The 26,329-nt window shown below is 47.6% G+C and overlaps 1 protein-coding gene across 1 annotated transcript in view; it reads right to left on the reverse strand.

Annotated features, from left to right (window-relative positions):
• Positions 1-22,091, reverse strand: part of CUNH3orf85 (chromosome unknown C3orf85 homolog) — a 41,140-nt gene extending 19,049 nt beyond the window's left edge. The window contains exons 1-3 of the mRNA XM_073542525.1: positions 21,939-22,091; positions 20,814-20,947; positions 527-615 (exon numbers count right to left, since the gene is read on the reverse strand). Coding sequence (XP_073398626.1) covers positions 527-615; positions 20,814-20,947; positions 21,939-21,984 — 269 coding nt within the window. The 5' untranslated portion in view covers positions 21,985-22,091. The remainder of the gene's footprint in view (positions 1-526; positions 616-20,813; positions 20,948-21,938) is intronic.
• Positions 22,092-26,329: the final 4,238 nt, after the last annotated feature.

Below are 26,329 nucleotides of genomic sequence, written 5' to 3' on the forward strand. Positions count from 1 at the left end.
TGGAGTGTTGCTCTAAAGACTGTTGCTGGATGATTTGTCTGTATACATATCCTCATCTTCTCCTATTTGGTTGTTCCTCCCTTTTACTTCCCGGCGTTCCAGTCTGTTGTTTGTGAGTGCATATTTGTATGATTGGTATTTTCATTTATCCCTGTATGTCTTCACTTGTTAGTCTGGTTTGTGTATTCTTATATGTAACTACTTCACATTTCCCTGCCTTTCCTGATTCAGGAGCTCAGCAAGATACATTGCCCCCGGTATCATCACTATTAGAAGTAATCCGGGGAGCAGGGATAGCTAGGGTGTCTCTAGGTTTAGGGGTAGGGAAGGAGCTCGTAGAGCCGAGATATCAAACTATAGTTTTTTGACAATTATACATAGTTCTTAAATAATCCAAAGAGGAGATGGTACTGCATTTCTCTATAATTACCTGCTGCCTCATCTTTTATTCACATAGGCTTTCTCATACCGCACATTTGCCTCCTTGATATATACAAAATAGAACAAGTATTACGACAATTCTTACCCGATCTCAGAAGAATATGATGAATGTTCTGATCTCAGATTTAGGTAATATTCTACTGAATTTACCAGGGACCGCCATGTTTCGCTCACCTTCAAATAAATTAAAGGTAAAAAAAAGTTTAAAAGTGGTATAAGTAGTATCATATCTTGATATCATTTCACAAATATTGTGACTTAGTTTTAAAGGATATTTGCTACCAGGTTTTTGCTACCTCATCTAAGAGACCTGGATTCCAGTGATGTGCCACTTTGTTTACTAATAATTGACACATCCCTGAAATCAGTGTCTCAGTCCCTACCTCTTGCTGCCCTTAGATTACATAGCAAAAACCTTCTGAAAAACTCCTTTTAATAACAAAACCTAAAATAATATTTTAGTTGCATTCTATCTAAATAATTAAAATTTGAAAAACAAACACTTTTTCAATGGTTGTAGAAAGAAAAGCAAATTCAAGTAGATTTTAATTGTTACAACAAACTAATTTTGAGTACTTCAGTGCTCAGAATACTTTTTTTATTGCAGGGCATTACAAAAAAAATTCTCCAAGGTTTGATTTGGTAAGTGCACAGTAAGAGCCACCATGATCATATTGATTATAGTATAAAGTAAATCATTTATAGAATTTAAAGGCTCAGCAAATATTTCCATCTAAGGTTTTGTCTCAAATGACATCATATTTGACTCAAAAAATAGCACATGGCATTATTCTTCCTTGAAAGACTCTATGAAAAAACACTGATGGCATGAACTGTAAGGCTTCTTTTACATTTACCGTGTTTTTGCGTGCCATTTTTGCGGCCCCAATAGATTTCTATGGGGCTGCAAAATCGACCAGAAAAAATTCCATGGTGCGCCGTGTGCCGTATGGCCGGATTTGTGGCCATGAAAAAAGATTGAGCCTGCTCGATCTTTTTCAAGGCGTTCGGACACGGCCCCCACGTCACTTCCGGTTATGCGGAACACCATTTTTTTTTCCAAATACTACTTCAATAGCTTTGGAAAACTGAAAAACGGTGATCCGCAAGTTTTTTGTGGTCCGTTATTGCGTCAGACCGTGAAAATTGCAGCAATATGGCCCGCAAAAACAGGCCGCAATAACGGGTCTCAAAAAAAACAGTAAATGTAAAAGAAGCCTGTCATGATCCAGGACGGGATTTCGCTTTGACCCGTCCTGGTTAGACTATGGGTTAATTGTGTGGCCTCTCTCTGGCAGAAGGAGGCTATTTAGTGCTCACTGGACCTGGGTCCGGTGTCAGTTATACTCCTGCCCTCGGCTGAGATAAGTGACCTCTTGTATACGTGTGCCTTGTGCCTGATAGCTTGCTTGCTTGTTCGGTTGTGATCTGGTTCTGCCCCTGTTACGAGTTCTGCCTGACCCTCTTGTACTGCGCTACCTCACGTGTATGACTCTCTGCTTGTGACCCGACTTCTCTCTGCTCGTCCCCTTGGTACCACGTCGCCCTCTTGTGTATGACCTTTGGCCTTGTCTGACTACCCGTCTGTTTGTCCCTCCTGTACCTCGTTTGCCCGTACTGCTGTGACCTCTGTTTTGCCTGACTCTGAGTTGTTGTATGGTGTCCTGTCCTATCTGTAAACAGGACGCTAAGCCCCGCCCCCTTGCAGTCACATGACCATAGGTCCCGTGCAAGCTTGCTCATTTTCAGTGTCCGCAGGTCCCGTGCCTCTTTACCTTCCAGCGCTGACTGGACCCTGACACTATTAACCTGAAGCACGCCTGGTCACCGCTGCTGCCCTGCTCCACAGGTATCTATTAGCACTGTTTCTGTACTCAGGACACGCGCACTGGCTCTATGAGCAAGTACAGTGCGGTGTCTCTGACATTATAACTGACCCATACCATTTTTTTTTTTCTCTGCTCCCATTCACCTGTGTGTGTGATGGATCCTATGCACACTCTTTCTGAGCAGGTTAAGCATCTGACGCAGATGTCTCAGAAACTCTTTGGAGAACAAAGAGTCCTGGCTCAGTCTCAGCAGCTGATCAATGTGGGGAGGAGGACCCCCATACAGTGATTGGGCTTGAACCAGGGGGACCACCATCAGGGTTGTTGAAGAAACCACATCAGGGGGATTACAAAGGGAGACATGCGACTGAAGTTGTCAGGGCAACAGGGGGCGGGGCGAGGGTAAAAGGAGCAGGGGACGCGCTGAGGTGGCAGTTGGCAGAGAGCCTGACAGGAGAGAGGAAGCCGTGCGGCAGAGAGAGGACTGTGGCAACTGACGGTGTGGAAAAGAGAGACAGGCAGGAGACTGAAAAAGGGAAATTTGAGACTGACCGAAGGTTGACGCGTAAGAGACTCTCCCCGGGAGTTTCCCCCCGCAAAGATTCAGATAAAGTGACGGCCGCTGATTCCCTCCGTGGTGTGACAGGACCGGGATCTCAGGCGACCGCTGCGACGACACAGCAATCCGGTACAGTGGCCAGGACACTGCCCCCTGTCTTCTCCCACAGCTGCGGCCCCGTCATCACCGACCTCAGGGGACGTCACCTCGCTATAGGCGGCCGCAGAGCCCGTCCCAGTTACTGAGGGGACACTGAGCAGAATTTGTTAACGTTTATGTCTTTTTTTGAAACTGCGTCATGACCTGGATTGACCCCCTGAACAGTTTCTTCAGGGCCCGTTGTGCCCCACCGACCCCACTTCTTCAGGGCCTGTTGTGCCCCACCGTGCCAGCTTCTTCAGGGCCCGTTGTGCCCCACCGACCCCATTTCTTCAGGGCCTGTTGTGCCCCACCGTGCCAGCTTCTTCAGGGCCCGTTGTGCCCCACCGACCCCATTTCTTCAGGGCCCGTTGCGCCCCACCGCCCAGTTTCTTCAGGGCCTGTTGCGCCCCATCGTTCCGGTTTCTTCAGGGCCTGTTGTGCCCCATCATTCCGGTTACTACAGGGCCCGTTGCGCCCCACCGTCCAGTTCTTAAGGGCCTGCTGCGCCCCATCGTTCTGGTCTCTTCGGGGCTGGACAAGCACAAGTCCTTCCGGGAAGTCGTGGATTACAAGGCAGCCACATCTGCAACCCCTGAGTGGTCGTGAACTCGAGCGACGCCCGGAAGGCTAAGTGTATTATAGAGAAAATAAGGACCCTTTTTGTTTTTTTTAATGTTGTTTTACGAGTCCCTGCGAGGACAAATAAGTGTTTCCCCTTTTGTCTGATTTAAGCAGTTTTAGCCCTTGCGGCTTTAAAACTTATAAAAGTTTATTTCACCCCACATTCAGTCTCGTGTCTCGTCACTGCATCCTGTGAGCCTGCTCGAACCCTACACTTGGCGTAGTCGGCAGGATGCAGTCTCCGAGCGCGGACAGTGGTAGCCCCGAACATGGGGGAGCTGTAAGCTCTGTAAATAATGAGGGTCCCCGTACCAGCATCTAATTGGGGGCCATGTTGAACAACCTGCCTAGATTCTCTGGCTCAAAACTATGCTATGGAGCTGGACAGAGCGGATGAGAGGGCTTTTTCGGATGCACCCAATGACCCCTGACCTGGAAGCTGAAGTGGCACTCATGGCCCTAGACGGGGAGGTGCGGAGGTCAGTGATGTTGAAACTCCCGGGGCACCGCAACACTTTTGAAAAGGTGTTGCAGATAGTGGAACAGACCCACGGGGGTCCCACTAATGTGGGAGAGTTAAGGACCCGACTGTTTAGCCGGATGCAGGCAGAGGGGGAGACGATTACTCAGTATATGAATGTACTCCAAAAGTTGCATACGGCTATTGAAAGAAAAGATGGGGTAGGGGTAGGACCTGTTGACATAACCCTACGTGACCTACTGGTGACTGGACTGCGAGATCCACTGATAAAGCAGGCTTTAAGGGAACGGATCAGAATGAATCCCCAAATCGACTTTTCAGAAGTGGGAAGTCAGGCACGGGTTCAGGAGCAAGAGCAGGGGATGGCGGTCCCCGTGGGGAAGGTCCGAGGTGTGGAGGCCTCCTCGAACACAGTTGAGGAACCTCAATGGGTGGAGGAGATGAAGCGTGAATTGAAAAATATAAAGAGCGAGTTGGCTGAAGTAAAGAGAAGAACCAAACCGGAGACTGGACGACCCAGTGCTAATCCCGGTCCCTGGGGGTCACGCTCTCCGCGAGGTGGTCAATCTCTACCGGCCCAGTGTTATGAGTGTGGAGAACCAGGCCACTTCGCCCGAGAGTGTCCGCGGCGTGGGAGATACCCACCCCGGCGGCCATTAAACTAAAGGGCTCCGGGCTGGGGGGACGCCGCTCGGAGCCGAAAACCACAACTAGGGGTGGTGGAAGTCCCGAAGATTTGGTAGCAAAGTGTCCTGAAGTTTGGGCAGAAGTAGAGGGCCGGGCCGTCCGGTGTCTGGTGGACACGGGGTCACAAGTAACCACTATGCCCGCAGCGTACTTTCAACAAAACTTTCCGGAGGCAGCAAGGCCTCAGTGGGGGCCCATGATTAGACTAGTAGCCGCCAACCAACTGCCGGTTCCGGTTGCCGGGGTAGTGTGGGTGCAGGTGACGTTGTGCGGTAAACCCCTCGGCCGCAGAGGGGTGGTGCTGACTCAAGGAGAAGCTGATCAACGACATCCCGTCACCCTAGGCATGAATATTTTAAAAGAGTTTGGTAACCTGTTGCTTAATGATCCCACACAAAGGACACTGAAGCAGTGGGGTTCTCACACAGCTCAGGGACAGGTATTCCAGCAGCTGGTGCGAGGTGCGCGGGTGCATCGGGACTGCCAGGAGGGTGAGGCTCTGGGCAAGGTCATCGCGACAGCGGCACCCCTGCTTGTGCTGCATCCTGGACAGACAGTGGTGGCCCTGCCAATTCGGGCCCCGATACCTTTGGAAGGCGTAGAGGTGCAGGTGGAGCCGTGTCACTCAGAGCACTTGCCTCCTGGCATACTGGTGGCCCGTTCCCTCGCTACGGTGTGAAAAGGAACCGCCCTGGTCCGCTGCGTTAACCTTGAAGACCGAGATATCATTCTGAAAGCACGGACTGTACTGGCCAAACTAGTAAAGCCTCTAGAAGAAGTGCTGCCCGCTGCTGCGGTTCAATTACGAGTACACCCCGAGGATCCTGGGGAGGTAACAATACGAACCCTACAGGCCCACGAAGTCTCGACACAAGAGAAGGGCCGAAATATTTTGGAGCAGATGCGGGCCGAGCTTTCTGGACTAACTGCGGCCCAACTTTCACAAGTAAAAGCATTGCTGGGACAGTACCATGAAGTATTTGCTAGTCATGAGGACGACTTTGGGTGTACCACCGCCATCACTCATGAGATCCCCACAGCAGGAGCGGCCCCTATCCGAGAACGATATCGACAGATCCCGCCACAACTCTATCAGGAGGTGAAAACTTTGCTGGCTCAGATGCTACAAAAAGGGGTGATACGGGAAAGTCAAAGCCCTTGGGCGGCCCCCATCGTGTTGGTCCGGAAGAAAGATGGTACACTACGATTCTGTGTGGATTATCGTAAATTGAATGCTTGCACTATTAAAGACTCATACCCACTGCCCCGCATAGAAGAATCTCTGTCTGCATTGGGTAAAGCAACATATTTTTCGACCCTGGACTTGGCCAGTGGGTACTGGCAGGTGCCTATGTCAGAAGAGGACAGAGCTAAGACGGCGTTCATAGTGCCCATGGGACTGTTTGAGTTTAATCGAATGCCATTCGGGCTGGCCAACGCCCCCGGGACATTTCAGCGATTGATGGAGCGATGTCTAGGGGATCTCAATTTTGAGGCCACGTTGATCTACCTGGACGACATCATCGTCTATGCCGCCTCCTTCGAGGACCACCTGAAGCGGTTGGGACAGGTACTCAGCCGGCTGCAAAAGTACGGGTTGAAGGTGAAGCCTCAGAAATGTCACCTATTTCGCTCTCAGATTGAGTATCTGGGTCATGTCGTTTCGGCAGAAGGTGTGAGGCCATCCCGGGAGAAGATTGCTGCTATCCAGGAATGGCCTACCCCCGAGACGGTGAAAGACGTGCGGGCTTTTCTGGGGTTAGCTGGATATTACCGTCGTTTCGTAAAGAATTTTGCATGTCGAGCTCGAGCCCTACATGACCTGCTGAAGGGGGCTCCCGCTGGGGCCAATGGGCGAAAAATCCAGTGGCAACACCCTCAGGAAGAGGCCTTCCGAGATCTCAAGGCTGCACTCTCGGATGCCCCAGTGTTGGCTTATGCGGATTTTTCTCAGCCGTTCATCCTGCACACTGACGGGAGTCTTCACGGGCTAGGAGCTGTGTTGTCACAAGTTCAGGATGGCCGGGAAAGGGTGATCGCATATGGAAGCCATTCACTCCATGACTCTGAGCGTAACCCTGACAATTACAGCTCTTTTAAGCTCGAGCTCCTCGCAGTGGTGTGGGCTATGACGGAGAGATTCGCAGAGTACCTAGCGGGCTCCGAGGTGGTAGTGCGAACTGACAATAACCCACTGGCTCATTTGGAAAACACCAAGTTGGGGGCTTTGGAGCAGCGATGGGTGGCCCGAATGGCGAAGTACAATTACAAGATTATTTACAAAAGAGGGGCCGAGAATGTTCATGCAGATGCTCTCTCTAGGATTCGACATACAACTCCTGGACAGAATCGAGACGAAGAATTAGAAGGAGAGGAAATACCGTTCGCTCTTACCGCTGCCGTGCTCACCAATGTTGATGCAAAAGTATCTTCCCCAGAGGCCCACAGGGGCATCCTGGAACAATCTCGTAATAAGTGGATACAACAGCAACAAGAAGATGAAGAAGTTGGACTTCTCCGGACATGGGTCGCCACTGGTCAATTACCCACTGATACTCAATGACAAGCTTTGACCCAAGACCTGTCGCTGATGCTGCGACAATGGGAGAGACTGATTATCCGAAGGGGATTACTGTACCGTAAGATCACTTCGCAAACAACCTCAACGACTGTTTGGCAGGTGGTTACGCCCGGAGCTCAACTACACGAACTGGCTCGAGAGGCTCACGAAAAAGGGGCCCACTTTGGAGTCAAAAAGACTTTGCAATGGTTACAACAGAAAGTTTATCACCCACGCTTGTCGGCTGTTGTGGACGAAGTTTGTCGTACTTGCCGCTTATGTGAATTGGCCAAACCGCCTGCTCAGAGGGCCGCAACACAGACGATTGTGACTTCAGAACCCTTGGAGCTCTTGACGGTGGATTATCTGCACATTGGTCCCGCATTCCAGGGATACGAACACTGCCTCATCATGGTGGATCATTTCACTAAATTCGCTGTGGTCACCCCTACTCGAGACCAGACCGCGGAGTCAGCCGCCTCCGCAATTTGCAGAAATTTTATACAAGTGTACGGCTGTCCTCAACGCATACATTCCGACCAGGGAGCATGTTTTTTGGGGAAAGTTATGGAGGAACTACATCATCTTTATGGGATTGATAAATCCCGGACCACACCATATCACCCGCAAGGGAATGGGGCTTGTGAGCGATTTAATCGGACATTGATTCAAATGCTACGCACTCTGGAGAGTGACAAGAAAGCTCGTTGGCCTGAATATGTTTCTGAATTAGTGTGGGTTTATAATAATCGGGTACATCGAGTAACAGGCTATACTCCTTATTTCCTGCTGTTCGGACGAGAGGGTAAAGGGATCACGGAGGTAGAGTTGGACCCCGAAGAGCTTCGGCCCTGGACCGGAGTGTCGTCTTGGGTCCGAAATCATCGCCACAGGTTGCAAACTCTTCACCGAATTGTACATACCAAACTTCAAGACTGGGAACACCCCGGGAAGAATACAACCTCCCCTCCCCATCTCCAAAGCGGGGACCGTGTGCTTGTACTAGATCAACGCCCCCAGAATAAACTGGAGTCACGTTGGGAAGAGAGTCCTTATCGGGTACTACGCCGTATCCATTCAGAAGGACCTGTGTACGAAATACAGCCCGAGCAGGATGAAACACTGCCCAATCGCATTGTGCATCGTAATATGTTACGCCTGTGTATTTCTTCCGACCCGAAGCAACTGGAACCCGTCCCGAAGACATCCGAACCGGAGTCCATATGCTGGGACTCAGACGACGAGGATTTCCCTCCAGTTCCCAAGGGCCCTCCACCCAATAATGAGCCAGTTGACACAATTAACCCACCGGCATCTTGCAGCTCACCGATGTCCACCACCCCAGAAGATTCCACCCCAGTCGAACTTAGACGCTCCGAGCGGTCAACAGCCGGCAAACCCCCCGAACGGTATGAACAAGACCAGTTCGTATGGCAACAAATATTGACACCTTTACAGACCAATCTCAATAGACTAACACCCTCGCCCGAGGACTGGCGAGCTTACAGGGTGGGGGAATGTGGGGAGGAGGACCCCCATACAGTGATTGGGCTGGAACCAGGGGGACCGCCATCAGGGTTGTTGAAGAAACCACATCAGGGGGATTACAAAGGGAGACATGCGACTGAAGTTGTCAGGGCAACAGGGGGCGGGGCGAGGGTAAAAGGAGCAGGGGACGCGCTGAGGTGGCAGTTGGCAGAGAGCCTGACAGGAGAGAGGAAGCCGTGCGGCAGAGAGAGGACTGTGGCAACTGACGGTGTGGAAAAGAGAGACAGGCAGGAGACTGAAAAAGGGAAATTTGAGACTGACCGAAGGTTGACGCGTAAGAGACTCTCACCGGGAGTTTCCCCCCGCAAAGATTCAGATAAAGTGACGGCCGCTGATTCCCTCCGTGGTGTGACAGGACCGGGATCTCAGGCGACCGCTGCGACGACACAGCAATCCGGTACAGTGGCCAGGACACTGCCCCCCTGTCTTCTCCCACAGCTGCGGCCCCGTCATCACCGACCTCAGGGGACGTCACCTCGCTATAGGCGGCCGCAGAGCCCGTCCCGGTTACTGAGGGGACACTGAGCAGAATTTGTTAACGTTTATGTCTTTTTTTGAAACTGCGTCATGACCTGGCTGGGGAACGAGCGCCTCTAAACGGACGCCTGGGAGATTGACCCCCTGAACAGTTTCTTCAGGGCCCGTTGTGCCCACCGACCCCACTTCTTCAGGGCCTGTTGTGCCCCACCGTGCCAGCTTCTTCAGGGCCCGTTGTGCCCCACCGACCCCATTTCTTCAGGGCCTGTTGTGCCCCACCGTGCCAGCTTCTTCAGGGCCCGTTGTTCCCCACCGACCCCATTTCTTCAGGGCCCGTTGCGCCCCACCGCCCAGTTTCTTCAGGGCCTGTTGCGCCCCATCGTTCCGGTTTCTTCAGGGCCTGTTGTGCCCCATCGTTCCGGTTACTACAGGGCCCGTTGCGCCCCACCGTCCAGTTCTTAAGGGCCTGCTGCGCCCCATCGTTCTGGTCTCTTCGGGGCTGGACAAGCACAAGTCCTTCCGGGAAGTCGTGGATTACAAGGCAGCCACATCTGCAACCCCTGAGTGGTCGTGAACTCGAGCGACGCCCAGAAGGCTAAGTGTATTATAGAGAAAATAAGGACCCTTTTTGTTTTTTTTAATGTTGTTTTACGAGTCCCTGCGAGGACAAATAAGTGTTTCCCCTTTTGTCTGATTTAAGCAGTTTTAGCCCTTGCGGCTTTAAAACTTATAAAAGTTTATTTCACCCCACATTCAGTCTCGTGTCTCGTCACTGCATCCTGTGAGCCTGCTCGAACCCTACATCCGCAGGTCCCATGCCTCTTTACCTTCCAGCGCTGACTGGACCCTGACACTATTAACCTGAAGCACGCCTGGTCACCGCTGCTGCCCTGCTCCACAGGTATCTATTAGCACTGTTTCTGTACTCAGGACACGCGCACTGGCTCTATGAGCAAGTGCAGTGCGGTGTCTCTGACATTATAACTGACCCATACCATTTTTTTTTTCTCTGCTCCCATTCACCTGTGTGTGTGATGGATCCTATGCACACTCTTTCTGAGCAGGTTAAGCATCTGACGCAGATGTCTCAGAAACTCTTTGGAGAACAAAGAGTTCTGGCTCAGTCTCAGCAGCTGATCGCTGACACGGTGCAGGGGGTTCTTTCATTGGGGGCTCATGATGTTACATTAATTTCCCCTGAGTCTCCAGTGAAGTTACCAGATACCTTTTCTGGAGATAAAAATGACTTCAGCGTTTTCAAGGAGGGCTGTAAGCTTTTTTTTTCCTTAAGACCACACTCTTCTGGGGATGAAAGTCAGAGAGTGGGGGTCATTATGTCTCTGTTAAGGGGAGCCCCCCCCAAGCTTGGGCTTTCTCCCTTCCTACCACGGCCCCTGAGCGTATGACTGTGGATGCATTTTTTGAGGCACTGGGGCATATTTATGATGAGCCTGATCGGGTGCGTATGGCTGAGGACAGGCTGATGAATGTTTGCCAGGGGAAGCACTCAGCCTAGTGGTTTTGCTCAGAGTTCAGACGCTGGGCTGCTGAGGTCTGCTGGAACGACACCGCCCTCCGGGGGTTGTTCCGTAGAGGCCTGTCTGAGCATCTGAAAGACGCCTTGGCTCTCCACCCCCCACCTGATGCCCTGGAGGAAGCTATGACACAGGCCGTCCGAATGGATCGCAGGTTACGGGCAAGGGGAGTGATACCAACCGAGACATCACTATTCTCCCAAGGAAGGGGAGCCAGTTCTTCATGGAAAATCACGGAGATGGGAACCGTCAACCTTAAGGAGGAAGAAAGGAGACAACGGCACGTGAGAAAATGCTGTGTTCACAGTGGCGAGTCTGGACATTGGAAAAAGGATTGCCCTTCCCGGCCACTAACCAACAAGCGACTGAGCCCGGGAGATTATCGTGGAGGTCACCCAGGCTCTCAGGTACCCTTTTCTGCATTTTCTAAAATGTCTTTTCAAGTGGAACTTTGTTGTGGGAGTGTCTCCACATCCACCTCTGCCTTCGTGGATTGCGGTTCATCATTGAACTTAATTGACTCTGACTTGGTGGCTAGGTGTAAGTTAGGGACAGTTAGGTTGGAGACTCCGATTCACCTTGTTGCTATTGACAAAACACCACTGGTTACAAATGACATTGTGTTTTGTACTGAAGAGTTTCTCCTTAAAGTGAGTTCCTTACACCAGGAACGTATTTCATGTTTTGTAATGAACAACCTGCCTGCGGGACTGGTGTTGGGGTTCCCCTGGTTACATCTGCATAATCCTGTGATTGATTGGGAATCTCAGGATATTGTTAAATGGGGTCCCTATTGCTCTGAGAAATGTCTTGTTTCTGTGTCTGTGTCGTCCGTGGGTCTAGAAGGCATTCCGGAGTGCCTGATAGATTATACAGACGTTTTCTCCGAAAAGGAGGCTGAGGTTTTACCACCACACCGCCCATTTGATTGTGCTATTGACCTGGTTCCAGGTGCTAAATTGCCCAAAGCCCGCCTGTATAACCTCTCGGGTCCGGAACGGGCTGCGATGAAGGAATATATTTCCGAGAGCCTCCGTAAGGGACATATTCGTCCATCTGTTTCTCCTGTGGCGGCAGGGTTCTTTTTTGTAAAAAAAAAAGACGGTGGTTTGCGCCCATGCCTCGATTTTCTTGAGTTAAATAAAATAACTGTGAGGAATACTTATCCCCTTCCACTTATTCCTGATTTATACAATCAGTTGTCCGGAGCTAAGTGGTTTTCGAAATTAGATCTACGGGGAGCGTATAACCTTATCCGAGTCCGGGATGGAGATGAGTGGAAGACCGCTTTTCTCACTACTGAAGGGTTGTTTGAAAATTTGGTCATGCCCTTCGGCCTGACCAACGCTCCAGCGGTCTTCCAAAATTTCATAAATCCTGTGTTCTCCGATTTGATTGGACGTTTTATGGTGGTGTATTTGGATGATATTTTAATCTACTCGCCTGATAAACAGGCTCACATTGGTCATGTTCGGGCAGTTCTCCAAAGGCTCAGGGAGAACTGTCTTTTTGCTAAACTTGAAAAATGTTTATTTTTTGTGCAGGAACTGTCCTTTCTGGGGTTCATCGTGTCTGCTGAAGGGTATCGCATGGATCCTAATAAGGTGCAGGCCATTCTCGAGTGGGTTCAACCGTGTGATTTGAAGGGTCTGCAACGTTTCCTAGGGTTCGCTAATTATTATCGGAAATTTATAAGGGGGTTTTCACAGGTGGTCAAACCCCTCACAGACATGACTCAAAAGGGGGCCGATATCAAGAATTGGTCAACCGCAGCGGTAGCGGCATTTCAGTTTTTGAAAAAATGTTTCATGTCGGCCCCGGTTCTTATTCAACCGGACCCCTCTGAACCATTTATTGTTGAGGTAGACGCCTCAGAGGTGGGGGTGGGGGCGGTATTGTCCCAGGGACCCGCCACTTTGACCAATTTAAGACCTTGCGCCTCTTTCTCAAAGAAGTTCTCCCCTGCGGAGAGAAACTATGATGTGGGGAATCGGGAACTTCTGGCCGTAAAATTGGCCTTTGAAGAATGGAGGCATTTTTTGGAGGGGGCTGTTCATCCTATAACGGTAATCACGGACCACAAAAACCTAGCTTACATTGAGTCAGCTAAAAGGTTGACTCCCAGACAGGCTAGATGGTCACTTTTTTTTTCCCGATTCAACTTCTCGATCACTTTCCGACCAGGATCCAAGAATATCAAAGCGAATTCGTTGTCACGCAGTCTAGATCCGGTGTCCCCCCCGGAACCTCCATCCTCCATTCTTCAGCCTGGGGTGGTGGTGGCAGAGGTTTCTAATGTGTTGGAACGGGAGATTCGAGAAGCCCAGGCTCTTGCACCTCCAGCTAAGCCGGTGGATAAACTTTATGTGCCAGCTCAGTTTCGTCTCAAGGTCCTCCAGGAGTTCCATGACTCAGTTCTGGGTGGACATCCAGGGATCTCAGCAACCCGGAAGGCCATTGGTAGAATATTCTGGTGGTCTTCTTTAGCCTCTGATGTTGGGGAGTATGTGTCTGCGTGTGAGGTTTGTGCCCGTGCGAAAACTCCCCATAACCGGCCGGCCGGGGAATTGGTACCACTGCCAATTCCTGAGAGACCATGGACTCATCTGTCCATGGATTTCATCACCAACCTTCCCCCTTCCAAGGGTAATACCGTGGTCTGGGTCGTAGTGGACAGGTTTAGTAAGCAGGCACATTTAGTACCTTTGGCAGCTCTACCTAATGCGGAAACATTGTCCAGATTGTTTGTGGAGCATGTGGTGCGGTTGCATGGGGTACCCCTGAATGTGGTGTCTGATAGGGGAGTGCAATTTGTGTCCAGATTTTGGAGAGCTTTTTGTAGGAGGTTGGGCATTGGTCTGTCCTTTTCATCCGCCTACCATCCAGAGACTAATGGGCAGACTGAGCGGACCAATCAGTCTCTGGAGCAAATTCTGCGCTGTTTGACCTCAGCCCGACAGGATGATTGGTGTTCTGTGTTACCATTAGCTGAGTTTGCATTTAACAACCGCACTAACCAGTCTACGGGTACATCTCCATTTTTTTGCAATTATGGGTTTCATCCTCATTTTGGAGAATTTTCCCGCTTGAATTCTGGGTGTCCTGGGGCAGATGAGACGATCCAGCGGTTGGGGGAGGTATGGCGGGAGGTCCAGAATAACATTACGAAGGCCCAGGACAAATTTAAATTTTTTGCGGACAAAAAACGATCCGTGGGTCCAGTGTTTCAGGTCGGAGATAAGGTATGGTTATCCACCAAAAATATAAGGCTCAAGGTCCCCTCTGCGAAGCTTGGACCCAAGTTTATAGGTCCCTATGTAATTACCGAAGCAGTTAACCCGGTGGCTTTTCGGTTGAGTCTTCCGTCATCTCTAAGGATCCCTAATGTTTTCCATAAGGCCCTTTTGAAACCTGTGAGGTCCGGTGGGGAGGGGTCATCATCTTCCCCGACACCGGTTTTGGTAGATGGGCAGGCTGAGTACGAGGTGGAACGAATTGTCGACTCCAGGTTGGTCCGTCGCGCCCTTCAGTATCTGATACATTGGAAGGGCTACGGTCCTGAGGAACACTCGTGGGTTCCTGCTCGATCAGTTCATGCGGGTCGGTTGGTCCGAGCCTTTCACGCCAAGTACCCTGAGAGACCTGGGGGTCCGGTGGCCCCCCATTGAGAGGAGGGTACTGTCATGATCCAGGACGGGATTTTGCTTTGACCCATCCTGGTTAGACTATGGGTTAATTGTGCTGCCTCTCTCTGGCAGAAGGAGGCTATTTAGTGCTCACTGGACCTGGGTCCGGTGTCAGTTATACTCCTGCCCTCGGCTGAGATAAGTGACCTCTTGTATACGTGTGCCTTGTGCCTGATATCTTGCTTGCTTGTTCGGTTGTGATCTGGTTCTGCCCCTGTTACGAGTTCTGCCTGACCCTCTTGTACTGCGCTACCTCTCGTGTATGACTCTCTGCTTGTGACCCGACTTCTCTCTGCTCGTCCCCTTGGTACCACGTCGCCCTCTTGTGTATGACCTTTGGCTTTGTCTGACTACCCGTCTGTTTGTCCCTCCTGAACCTCGTTTGCCCGTACTGCTGTGACCTCTGTTTTGCCTGACTCTGAGTTGTTGTATGGTGTCCTGTCCTATCTGTAAACAGGACGCTAAGCCCCGCCCCCTTGCAGTCACATGACCATAGGTCCCGTGCAAGCTTGCTCATTTTCAGTGTCCGCAGGTCCCGTGCCTCTTTACCTTCCAGCGCTGACTGGACCCTGACACTATTAGCCTGAAGCACGCCTGGTCACCGCTGCTGCCCTGCTCCACAGGTATCTATTAGCACTGTTTCTGTACTCAGGACACGCGCACTGGCTCTATGAGCAAGTGCAGTGCGGTGTCTCTGACAAAGCCTAAATGAAAGGAGTCTTTTGGGAGCCAATGGTTTCCATCTTGTAAATGATGCAAGAATAAATATTGTGCTTGTACATGATTAGTAAAAGAGCCTTGCAGCTCATTTGTTAGATCCATTGCATGATCTGTTAACAACTATTAAAAACAAATGCAAGATTTTAGCTAATAATAGTAAAATACTGGTATTTTATCATATTCTTCTAGAAGGGTTCTTTTACCTGGTCCAGTGCAAACCAAAAATCAAATTAAATAGGATTGAATTAAATAGGATATGAAATTTTTCAGGGAAATTATCATCCCTGCTACACCAGAAAACTGGCATTATAATATTACAAGATACAGTATGTTGCAAGAGGTATTTCTCATAATCTTTGTCCTGAGTATGCTGATACCTGATATATGGGGGGGAACCACTGTTTCGGCGCATGGCAGAGCTCAGAAGGGAAGGAGTGCCGTTTGACTTTTTCAATGCAAAATTGGCTGGAATTCTGATCGGACGCCATGTCACGTTTGGAGAGCCCCTGATGTACCTAAACAGTGGAAACCCCCCAGGAGTGACCCCATTTTGGAAACTAGACCCCCCAAGGAACTTATCTAGATATGTGGTGAGAACTTTGAACCCACAAGGGCTTCACAGAAGTTTATAACGTACAGCGGTACAATTAAAAAATCATATTTTTTCCACAAAAATTATCTTTTCACCCCCAATTTTTATTTTCCCAAGGGTAACAGGACCCTAAAAGTTATTGTGCAATTTGTCCTGAGTATGCTGATACCCCATATGTGGGTGTAAACGACTATTTGGGCGCATGGCAGAACTCAAAAGGGAAGCAGCGCCATTTGACTTTTTTGGCTGGAATTGAGATCTGACACCATGTCGCGTTTGGAAAGCCCCTGATGTACCTAAACAGTGGAAACCCCCCACAAGTAACCCCATTTTGGAAACTAGACCCCCCAAGGAACTTATCTAGATTTGTGGTGAGCACTTTGAACTCCTCCAATGCTTCACAGAAGTTTATAACGCCCGGGCGTGAAAATAAAAAAATCATTTTTTCCGCAAACATGATCATTTAGTCCCCAATTTTTTTATTTTCCCAAGGGTACCAGGAGAAAATGGACCCCAAAAGTTGTTGTCCAATTTGTCCTGAGTACCCTGATACCCCATATGTGGGGGAAAACTACTGTATAGGCCCACATCGGGGCTCGGAAGGGAAGTAGTGACATTTTGGAATGCAGACTTTGATGGAATGCTCTGCGAGTATCATGTTGCCTTTGGAGAGCCCCTAATGTACCTAAACAGTGTAAACTCCCCACAAGTGACCCCATTTTGGAAACTAGACCCCCCACGGAACTTATCTAGATGTGTGGTGAGCACTTTGAACCCCCAAGGGCTTCACAGAAGTTTATAACGCCCGGGCGTGAAAATAAAAAAATCATATTTTTTTCCCACAAAAATGATATTTTTGCCCTCAATTTTTTATTTTCCTAAGGGCAACAGGAGAAATTGGACCCCAAAAGTTGTTTAGCAATTTTCCTGAGTAGGCTGATACCCCATATGTGGGGGTAAAACACTGTTTGGGCGCATGGCAGAGCTTGGAAGGGAAGGAGCACCATTTGACTTTTTCAACGCAGAACTGGCTGGAATTGAGATCAGACGCCATGTTGCGTTTAGAGAGCCCCTGATGTGCCCAAACAGTGGAAACTCCCAATTCTAACTCCAACCCTAACCCCAACACACCCCTAACCCTAATCTCAGCCCTAACCCTAGCCCTAACCCTAGCCTTAACTCTAACCCTAGCCCTCGCCCTAACCCTAATGGGAAAATGGAAATAAATACATTTTTTTAATTTTATTAGTTTTCCCTAACTAAGGGGGTGATAACGGGGGGTTTGATTTACTATTTATGGCGGTTTTTATTTTTGGCAGCTGTCGCACGCTAAAAGACGCTTTTTATTGTAAAAATAGTTTTTGCATCACCACATATTGAGAGCTATAATTTTTCAGTATTTTGACCCACTGAGTCATGTGAGGTCTTATTTTTTGCGGGACGAGTTGACGTTTTTATTGGTACCATTTTCGGGCACGTGACGTTTTTTGATCGCTTTTATTCCGATTTTTGGGACGCAGAATGAACAAAAACCAGCGTTTCATGAATTTCTTTTGGGGGGGTGCGTTTACACCATTCCGTGTGCGGTAAAATTGATAAAGCGGTTTTATTCTTTGGGTCAGTACGGTTACAGCGATACCTCATTTATGTCTTTTTTTATGTTTTGGCGCTTTTATGCAATAAAAACAATTTTATATAAAAAATTATTTTTGCATCGCTTTATTCTGCGAGCTATAACTTTTTTATTTTTTCTCTGATAATGCTGTGTGGTGACTAGTTTTTTGCGGGACAAGATGACGTTTTCAGCAGTACCATGGATATTTATATGCGTCTTTTTGATCGCGCGTTATTGCACTGTTTGTTCGGCGGTATGATAATAAATCATTATTTTTTGCTTCGTTTTTTATTTTTATTTTTTAAGAGGTTCGCTAAAGGGGTTAACTAATGGAACAGTTTTATAGGGCAGGTCGTTACGGACACGGCGATACCTAATATGTGTACTTTTATTGCTTTTTTTTTATTTAAAAAAAATGAATTAATTAGGGAATTTTTTTTTTTTAAATTTATTTAGCGATTTTTTAAAAATTATTTTTACACTTTTTTTTTTTTTTTTTAACTTTATTAAGTAGTCCCAGGTGGGACATCACTGTCCTGTGACAGATCGCTGATCTGTCACATCACAGATCACTGTGACAGATCAGCAATCTGTCACAGGCAGTGCAGAAGGCTTCCTCATGCCTGCGCTTTGCAGGCACTGAGGAAGCCAGCTCCCTGCAGGCCCTCGAAGGTCCCCGTCGCCATCTTAGATCCGGGGGCCTGCAGGGAAAGAGACACATTGCGCTGCTGTGGGGGGCTCAGGGAAGCACGGAGGGAGCCACCTCCCTGCCGATGCTTCCCTTTAACCCCCGGTACACCGCGATCGTGTTTGATTGCGGTGTGCAAGGGGTTAACGTGTCGGGGGCGGTCCGTGACCGCCCCTGACACATAGTGACGGGTGTCAGTTGTGATAATCAGCTTACACCCGGCCGAGATCAGCGGCGCTCACCACATGGGCGCCGCTGATCGCACTAATGTACTATCCCGTCCATGGGCATAGGGGCCCGGGTCCCATGGACGGGATAGTACGTCTGATGTCAGAAAAGGGTTAATTGATACCAATTTGTGGTGTATGTGACAGTCTTGATCACTATTTATTGCCTTTTTTAGGGAGAATTGGTGATTGAAAAACTGTAATTCTGCCATTTACGGTATTTATTTTTTCTAATTTCAGCATTGAGTGTATGGGTTAATTTTTTTTTTATTTTGATAGACCAGACTTTGGATGCGGCAATATCAAATATGTTTATTTTTAAAATTGTTCACATTTATTTATTTTTAATGGTGGAAAAAAAGGGGTGATTCAACATTTTTCTATATTTTTTATATAATCTTTATTTTTATATAGCGCTAACATATTCTGCAGCGCTTTACAGTTTTGTACACATTATCATCACTGTCCCTGATGGGGCTCATAATCTAAATTCCCTATCAGTATGTCTTTGGAATGTGGGACCGGAGTGCCCGGAGGAAACCCACGCAAACACGGGGAGAACATACAAACTCCTTGCAGATGTTGTCCTTGGTGGGATTTGAACCCAGGACCCCAGCGCTGCAGTGCTATCCACTGAGCCACCGTGCTGCCCTGATATATATACTGCATAGTATAATACCGCAGTATTGCAGTATTTGGTGAAAATCTCAGTCTCCTGATGCTCAGATGTAGGGCTTCTTCCCATATTTTATTGCATAGCACTCAGACCAATGTTATCTTATGTGGCAGTGCACATCTGCATTTTTTTCATTCCAAATCGCCACAAAAAAATAGCAGCATGCTGCGGATTGCTGTGCAAAACGGATTGCACTCACCCTTTCAAGTCTATGGGTGAGTGGAAATTATTTTACTGCACTTGGATGACATTCGAATGCAGTCAAATTTCCGTGGACTCACACAATGGAGAAGATTGAGAAATCTTGTTCTCCATCTTCATCTCACCTGTGCTACGATTCTCTCACCTGAGAGAATTGTATCACATTAAGCTGCCACTCGGGTCAGAGTTTGATCTTAAAGTCATTTACATAATTGATCCGATTCTTTCACATGAGAGAGTCTATGCTCGTGTGACCCCGGACTTTATTTAAGCTTCAGAGGAGTACCTAGATATCAGCAAAAGGGTTTTCAGCAGGTCCCCAAATGCCATGGAACCCATCAATGTCTTGCAATTACCGTATTTTATGGATTATAAGACGCACTTTTTCCCCAAAATTTTGGAGGAGAAATGGGGGTGCATCTTATACTGCGTATCTACATTACCGATACCGTTGCTGCAGGCTGGGGGATGAGGGGGTGCCTGGCGGTGCTGCTGGGATACCCGGCGCTGCTGCGGGGTCTCCGATGCTGCTGGGGTCTCCGATGCTGCGGGGGCTCTGCTGACATTTTGCAAAAGGCTAGTGCCCCTGTACAGTTCCGTGGTTTCCTGTGCGGTGGACTCCGGGAAAATGGCTGTCGCGGGGCAGCGCATGCGCAGGTGGAAATCTTGGCATCAAAATCCCGGGCGCTGAAATCTCATCTCCCAAGATCTTGATACCAAGATCTTCATCTGCGCATGCGCCGCCCCCGGCGGCCATTTTCCCGGAGTCCACCGCACAGGAAACCACAGAACTGGGTGGGGGCTCTGGCCTTTCACAAAATATTGGCAGAGCCCCCCGCAGCATCGGAGACCCCAGCAGCACCGGACACCTGCTGCGGCACACTGTACATCGGACACCCCCTCCTCCCAGCCTGCAGCATCACCCCACTGCTGCCTCCTCCAGCAGTGACCCTGGGACCCCTCTTCACCACAGCCACCACCCCCGATAAGCAATAAGACGCATGAATTATAAGAAGCACCACCATTTTATATATTACAAAAATTTCCTTTTATTCTCCTCAAAATGTGGGGTGCGTCTTATAATCCAGAGCATTTTATAATCCGAAAAATACGATAAATCACGGTGGGCCATTGGGAGCCAGTGCATGCGAGCATAGGTGCACATTCCATTCACCTGTCCGAGGCAACAAGTGATGCACCAAACATTTTAGAGAATAATGAGATCAGTTTCTAGTTTCCTAAATGTTGAATGGAAACGATGATGCAGCGCTGGATACTTGCTGAGCCAACATTACGTTGTAAGAGGTAACTAAGTGTCTCTAAAAGTAAGCCAACCAAGGCCTAGTGTAAAGTTAGAGAGAAGTGTCTAATTGTGTCAGATTTATTAACCAGTACAAACCTTCACCATAAATGTAGCACAATCATCAGACTGGCAAGTCTAAATTTACAGCCTCAGTTTGTCTGAATATTTACATCTCTTCAATACCAATTAAAGTATACCAGCAATTAATCACTTCGTGACAAAATACCTGGTTTGTCATTGTGGATGCCCATGAGCTTTCTGTGGGTGTAGGTTCCCAAAAATGTCTGGAGAATGCTTGTCTTTTGAGCCTTAAAAACTGATTTGTAGCTTCCTCTGCAAAAAATGAAGCTCCTACAATACCTGTATATTAAAAAGATATATATGCTGTTCATTTGAATTTCAGAGTTTTATGTATACAAAAACAAACAAAAAAATAATCCAAACTGTTATTAGGCAGGTTCCCTATGAAATACAGTTCAGGAATCTCATTGTGGTCATCTAATTCTAACCATATTATTGTACATAACAAATCAATCTAATAAACTTGGAATTGTAAAAAGTCAAAATTAGAGAAAGATAACTTATTGGACAGTTATATGTTTACAAAGAAGGATATAATCAAGGCTGAACGACTGGAGTTTCATTCGATTATTTTTCTCTATGTATAAGCCTCTTGATATGTATAGTGTGTTTTACCTTAAAGGGATTTTCCACTATTCACAGGTATCCTTTACCTGGAACAGAAGTGGATATGCCATGGGGTCCGTCCAAGTAAATGAGACCACTTCGACCTCAATAGCTGCAAGCAGCTTTTGTCCCAGACACATAAAGGGTCATATACAATTCTTGCTCAGGGACCCTCCTTTATCTGGAGGATATGTGCTAATGTTATGGACAATTTACTGGTATGGGCACTCGAATCCTTGTTTCCTAATCGCAAAAGTGTCTATGAAGAGGAATTGTAGCGTGGAGCTGCGGTGGAGTGTTCGATGTTTCCATGCAATGATATGAGAGAGAAGGCGTGAGGACAGCTTCATACAATTCCTCACCACCCCCAATACTCCCATGACTGGACAATAGTGGTGGTCCCAGAAATCTAACTTTTTGATATAAGAATGGATTTTCCTACTAAAAATATTTATTACCAAATTATAATTTATACTTTTTTTTGGTCTCAACTGGTAATGAGAATAACCTCTGTGTCCTCTTATTACATTACCGTTTGCTATGTCCCTAATTTTGACATGTTAAACTATCACTGTATACATAGCATCTTAATTAAAAACATTTAACCATTCATATATTCCTATATATTCACTATTGTTCATTTAATGTATTAACAACTTCTTACCTTGTATGAAGAGGGTGATTTGTAGAAGAATTATCACACGACCCATCGCAAATCAAGTGAATGTATTGTTGCTGAAAATTTCTCTGCAAAAATTAGTAAGACATAAATTACTTTCTACCTCTCTGTCACTCACTTTTTCTGACCTTTGAGCCTGCAGATTGTTTATCTACTGATTAACATGGGACTAGATTCTTGTACAATGAAACTGCCAAGCCTAGTTTGTACTTTACACCTTGGATTACTAGGATGCCACGCTGGTAAACGAGAAAGATACCATTAAATACAAAATAATTACATATTTTTATGTTATATCTTAAATCTTTTTTATTTTTGGGATTACACACAAGCGAATAATTGCCACATACAACTACATGTGTTTGGTATTTGTTTGTTCTTACCATGTATCTCTCCCCTCTCCAAAAACAGATTGATAGGTTAATTTGTTTTCCGTGAAACTGTACAAAGTGTGTCTGAGATAGGGAAATTGCTGACAGGCATTGTTGATCAAAGATAATCTCGGTACAGTGTTACAAAATATGTTAATGCTATACAAACAAGTTTTAAATCTCTATATATAAAAATGAATGTATGTATGTGTGTATCACCAACCAATCACGAAGCATCTTTCATTTCACCAGAGCTGTTCAAAAGAACCTCAGCTATGATTGGTTGCTATGATCAACAGTTTTCCTTGCAACCAATCACTAAGCATCTCTCATTTCACCAGAGTTGGTTAAAAGTAGCTGAGCTGTGATTGGTTGCTATGAGCAAGTTTTCCCACTTGATAACACCTCAGCAGACACTGACATGGTGGGAGAAATCTAGCATCCCCAGGAACATAAGCTCCCAGCCATTGTCTGCCCCCCAGAAAGGAGCACCGAGCACATGACAGAAATGAATCCCCTCCTCCCGTGGATCAATGGTATGCAAGTTAGGGCAAATGCACTCAGCGTTTTGGTACTGACCCCAGGCCTTTCTTAAAGGGATCTGCGGTATGGAAGGCAGGGCAAATCCATCCAGTGCTTTGGCTCTGACCCCATGCCTCTCTTATAGGGATCCTCGGTATGGAAGTCAGGGCAATTGCCTTCAAATACTCTGGTACTGACCCCAGGCTCTCTTAAAGAGATCTCCTGTACGGAAGTTAGGGCAAATCCCTCAGCGCTCTGATTCTGACCCCAGGGTTCTATTAAAGGGATCATTGGTATGCAAGTCAGGGCAAATCCATCCAGCGCTCTGGTTCTGATCCTAGGCTTTCTTAAAGGGATCCCCGGGATGGAAGTGAGGGCAAACCCAATCTGCACTTTGGTACTGACCCCAGATGGCTCTTAAAGGGATCCCCAGTATGGAAGTCAGGGCAATTGCCTTCAAATGCTCTGGTACTGACCCCAGGATCTCTTAAAGGGATCTCCTGTATGGAAGTTAGGGCAAATCCACTCAGCGCTGTGGTTCTGACCCAAGGCCCCTCTTAAATCGATCCCTGGGATGGAAGTGAGGGCAAATCCAATCTGCACTTTGCTACTGACCCCAGTCCTCTCTTAAAGGGATCCCCGGTATGGAAGTGCGGGTAAATCCAATCTGCACTTTGGTAATGACTCCAGTCCTCTCTTAAAGGGATCCCCTTTATGGAAGTCAGGGCAATTGCCTTCAAATGCTCTGGTACTGACCCCAGGCTCTCTTAAAGGGATCTCCTGTACGGAAGTTAGGGCAAATCCCTCAGTGCTCTGATTCTGACCCCAGGGTTCTATTAAAGGGATCCCCGGTATGGAAGTGAGGACTGTTCCACTCAGTGTTCTAGTTCTGACCCCAGGCTGACAGGATGATGTGGGATATTAGGGGTAGTAGTCCGGTGGCTCTGGCTGACGGGATGATGTGGGATATTAGGGGTAGTAGTCCGGTGGCTCTGACGGGATGATGTGGGATATTAGGGGTAGTAGTCCGGCGACTGTGATGGGATGATGTGGGATATTAAAGGTAGTAGTCTGGCAGATGTGACGGGATGATGTGAGATATTAGTGGTAGTTGTCCGGTGGCTCTGGCTGACAGGATGATGTGGGGTATTGGGGTAGTAGTCCGGTGGCTTTAACGGGATGATGTGGGATATTAGTAGTCCGGTGGCTCTGGCTGATGGGACGATGTGGGATATTAGGGGTAGTAGTCCAGTAGCACTGGCTGACGGGATGATGTGAGATATTATAGTGAATGTGGCTATGTGGAGTGGGCGGGGTCATACACTCATCTTTATATATATATCTAATATATAAAACTCAAAGTGTGTATGTATGTGTGTGTGTATGTGTGAGTGTGTATGTGTGTATGTCCGGGATAAGCATCCGCACCGTCGCAGCTACAGCCACAAAATTTGGCACAGTCACACATCTGGACCCCGAGAGCGTCCTAAGCTATGTTGTGAGGCGAAATTTTAACCCCGCGCGTTCCAATTCACCAAACAATTTTGCCCCTATCTACATACTGGGGGAAAAAGTGTGTGCGCATCAAGCCCTGCCCCTCATTATGATGTCATAATGCCCCTATTTGCATACTGGGGAAACAGTGTGTGCGTATCAAGCCCTGCCCCTCATTATGATGTCACAATGGTTGCCATGGCGACGCTGATGTCATCATAGGTTGCAAGCCCTGCCGCCACTCATTATGATGTCATAATGGTTGACTATGGAATGGAGGATGTGTGATGAGTATATGGGCACCGGACTATGGGATGGAGGATATGTATGACGGGTATATGGGAACGGGACTATGGGATGGAGGATGTGCGATGGGTATATGGGCACGGGACTATGGGATGGCGGATATGTATATGGGCACGGGACTATGGGATGAAGGATGTGTGATGGGTATATGGGCACTGGACTATGGGATGGAGGATATGTATGATGGGTATATGGGCATGGGACTATGAGATGGCAGATATGTATGATGGGTATATGGGCACGGGACTATGGGATGGAGGATATGTATGATGGGTATATGGGCATGGGACTATGAGATGAAGGATGTGTGATGGGTATATGGGCACTGGACTATGGGATGGAGGATATGTATGATGGGTATATGGGCATGGGACTATGAGATGGCAGACATGTATGATGGGTATATGGGCACAGGACTATGGGATGGAGGATATGTATGATGGGTATATGGGCATGGGACTATGAGATGAAGGATGTGTGATGGGTATATGGACACTCGACTATGGGATGGCGAATATGTATGATGGGTATATGGGCATGGGACTATGGGATGGAGAATATGTATGATGGGTATATGGGCATGGGACTATGGGATGGAGAATATGTATGATGGGTATATGGGCATGGGACTATGGGATGGAGAATATGTATGATAGGTATATGGGCATGGGACTATGGGATGGAGGATGTGTGATGGGTATATGGGCACTCGACTATGGGATGGAGGATATGTATGATGGGTATATGGGCACGGGCCTATGGGATCGTGGATATGTATGATGGGTATATTGGCACGGGACTATGGGATGGAGGATAATTATAATTTTCTATAACTAACCACAGTTAGTTACTATGCCCGGGCAGCGCCGGGCTCTTCAGCTATACTATATACAGGAGGAGATGACACACAGGTATATACTATATACAGGGGAGATGACACACAGCGACAATTTATGTGAAGTATAATTATAATCTATTATAAATAGCCAGTCAGTTACTATGCCCGGGCAACGCCGGGCTCTTCAGCTAGTGTGTATATATATATATATATATATATATACTGTATATATATATATATATATATATAATTATTATAATTTGTTATAACTAACCATAGTTAGTTACTATGCCCGGGCAGCGCCGGGTTCTTCAGCTAGTAATTATAATAACATATTAATGATATAGCGGCGCTAGTGTATATATACACTCACTGGCCACTTTATTAGGTACACCATGCTAGTAAGGGGTTGGACCCCCTTTTGCCTTCAGAACTGCCTCAATTCTTCGTGGCAGAGATTCAACAAGGTGCTGGAAGCATTCCTCAGAGATTTTGGACCATATTGACATGATGGCATCACACAGTTGGCGCAGATTTGTCGGCTGCACATCCCTGATGCGAATCTCCCGTTCCACCACATCCCAAAGATGCTCTATTGGATTGAGATCTGGTGACTGAGGAGGCCATTTGAGTACAGTAAACTCATTGTCATGTTCAAGAAACCAATCTGAGATGATTCGAGCTTTATGACATGGCGCATTATCCTGCTGAAAGTAGCCATCAGATGTTGGGTACATTGTGGTCATAAAGGGATGGACATGGTCAGCAACAATACTCAGGTAGGCTGTGGCGTTGCAACGATGCTCAATTGGTACCAAGGGGCCCAAAGAGTGCCCAGAAAAAAT

The sequence above is a fragment of the Dendrobates tinctorius genome, unplaced genomic scaffold, assembly GCF_039654945.1.
Source record: "Dendrobates tinctorius isolate UK_male_01 unplaced genomic scaffold, ASM3965494v1 ptg000127l, whole genome shotgun sequence".
In the NCBI taxonomy this organism is placed as follows: Eukaryota; Metazoa; Chordata; class Amphibia; order Anura; family Dendrobatidae; genus Dendrobates; species Dendrobates tinctorius.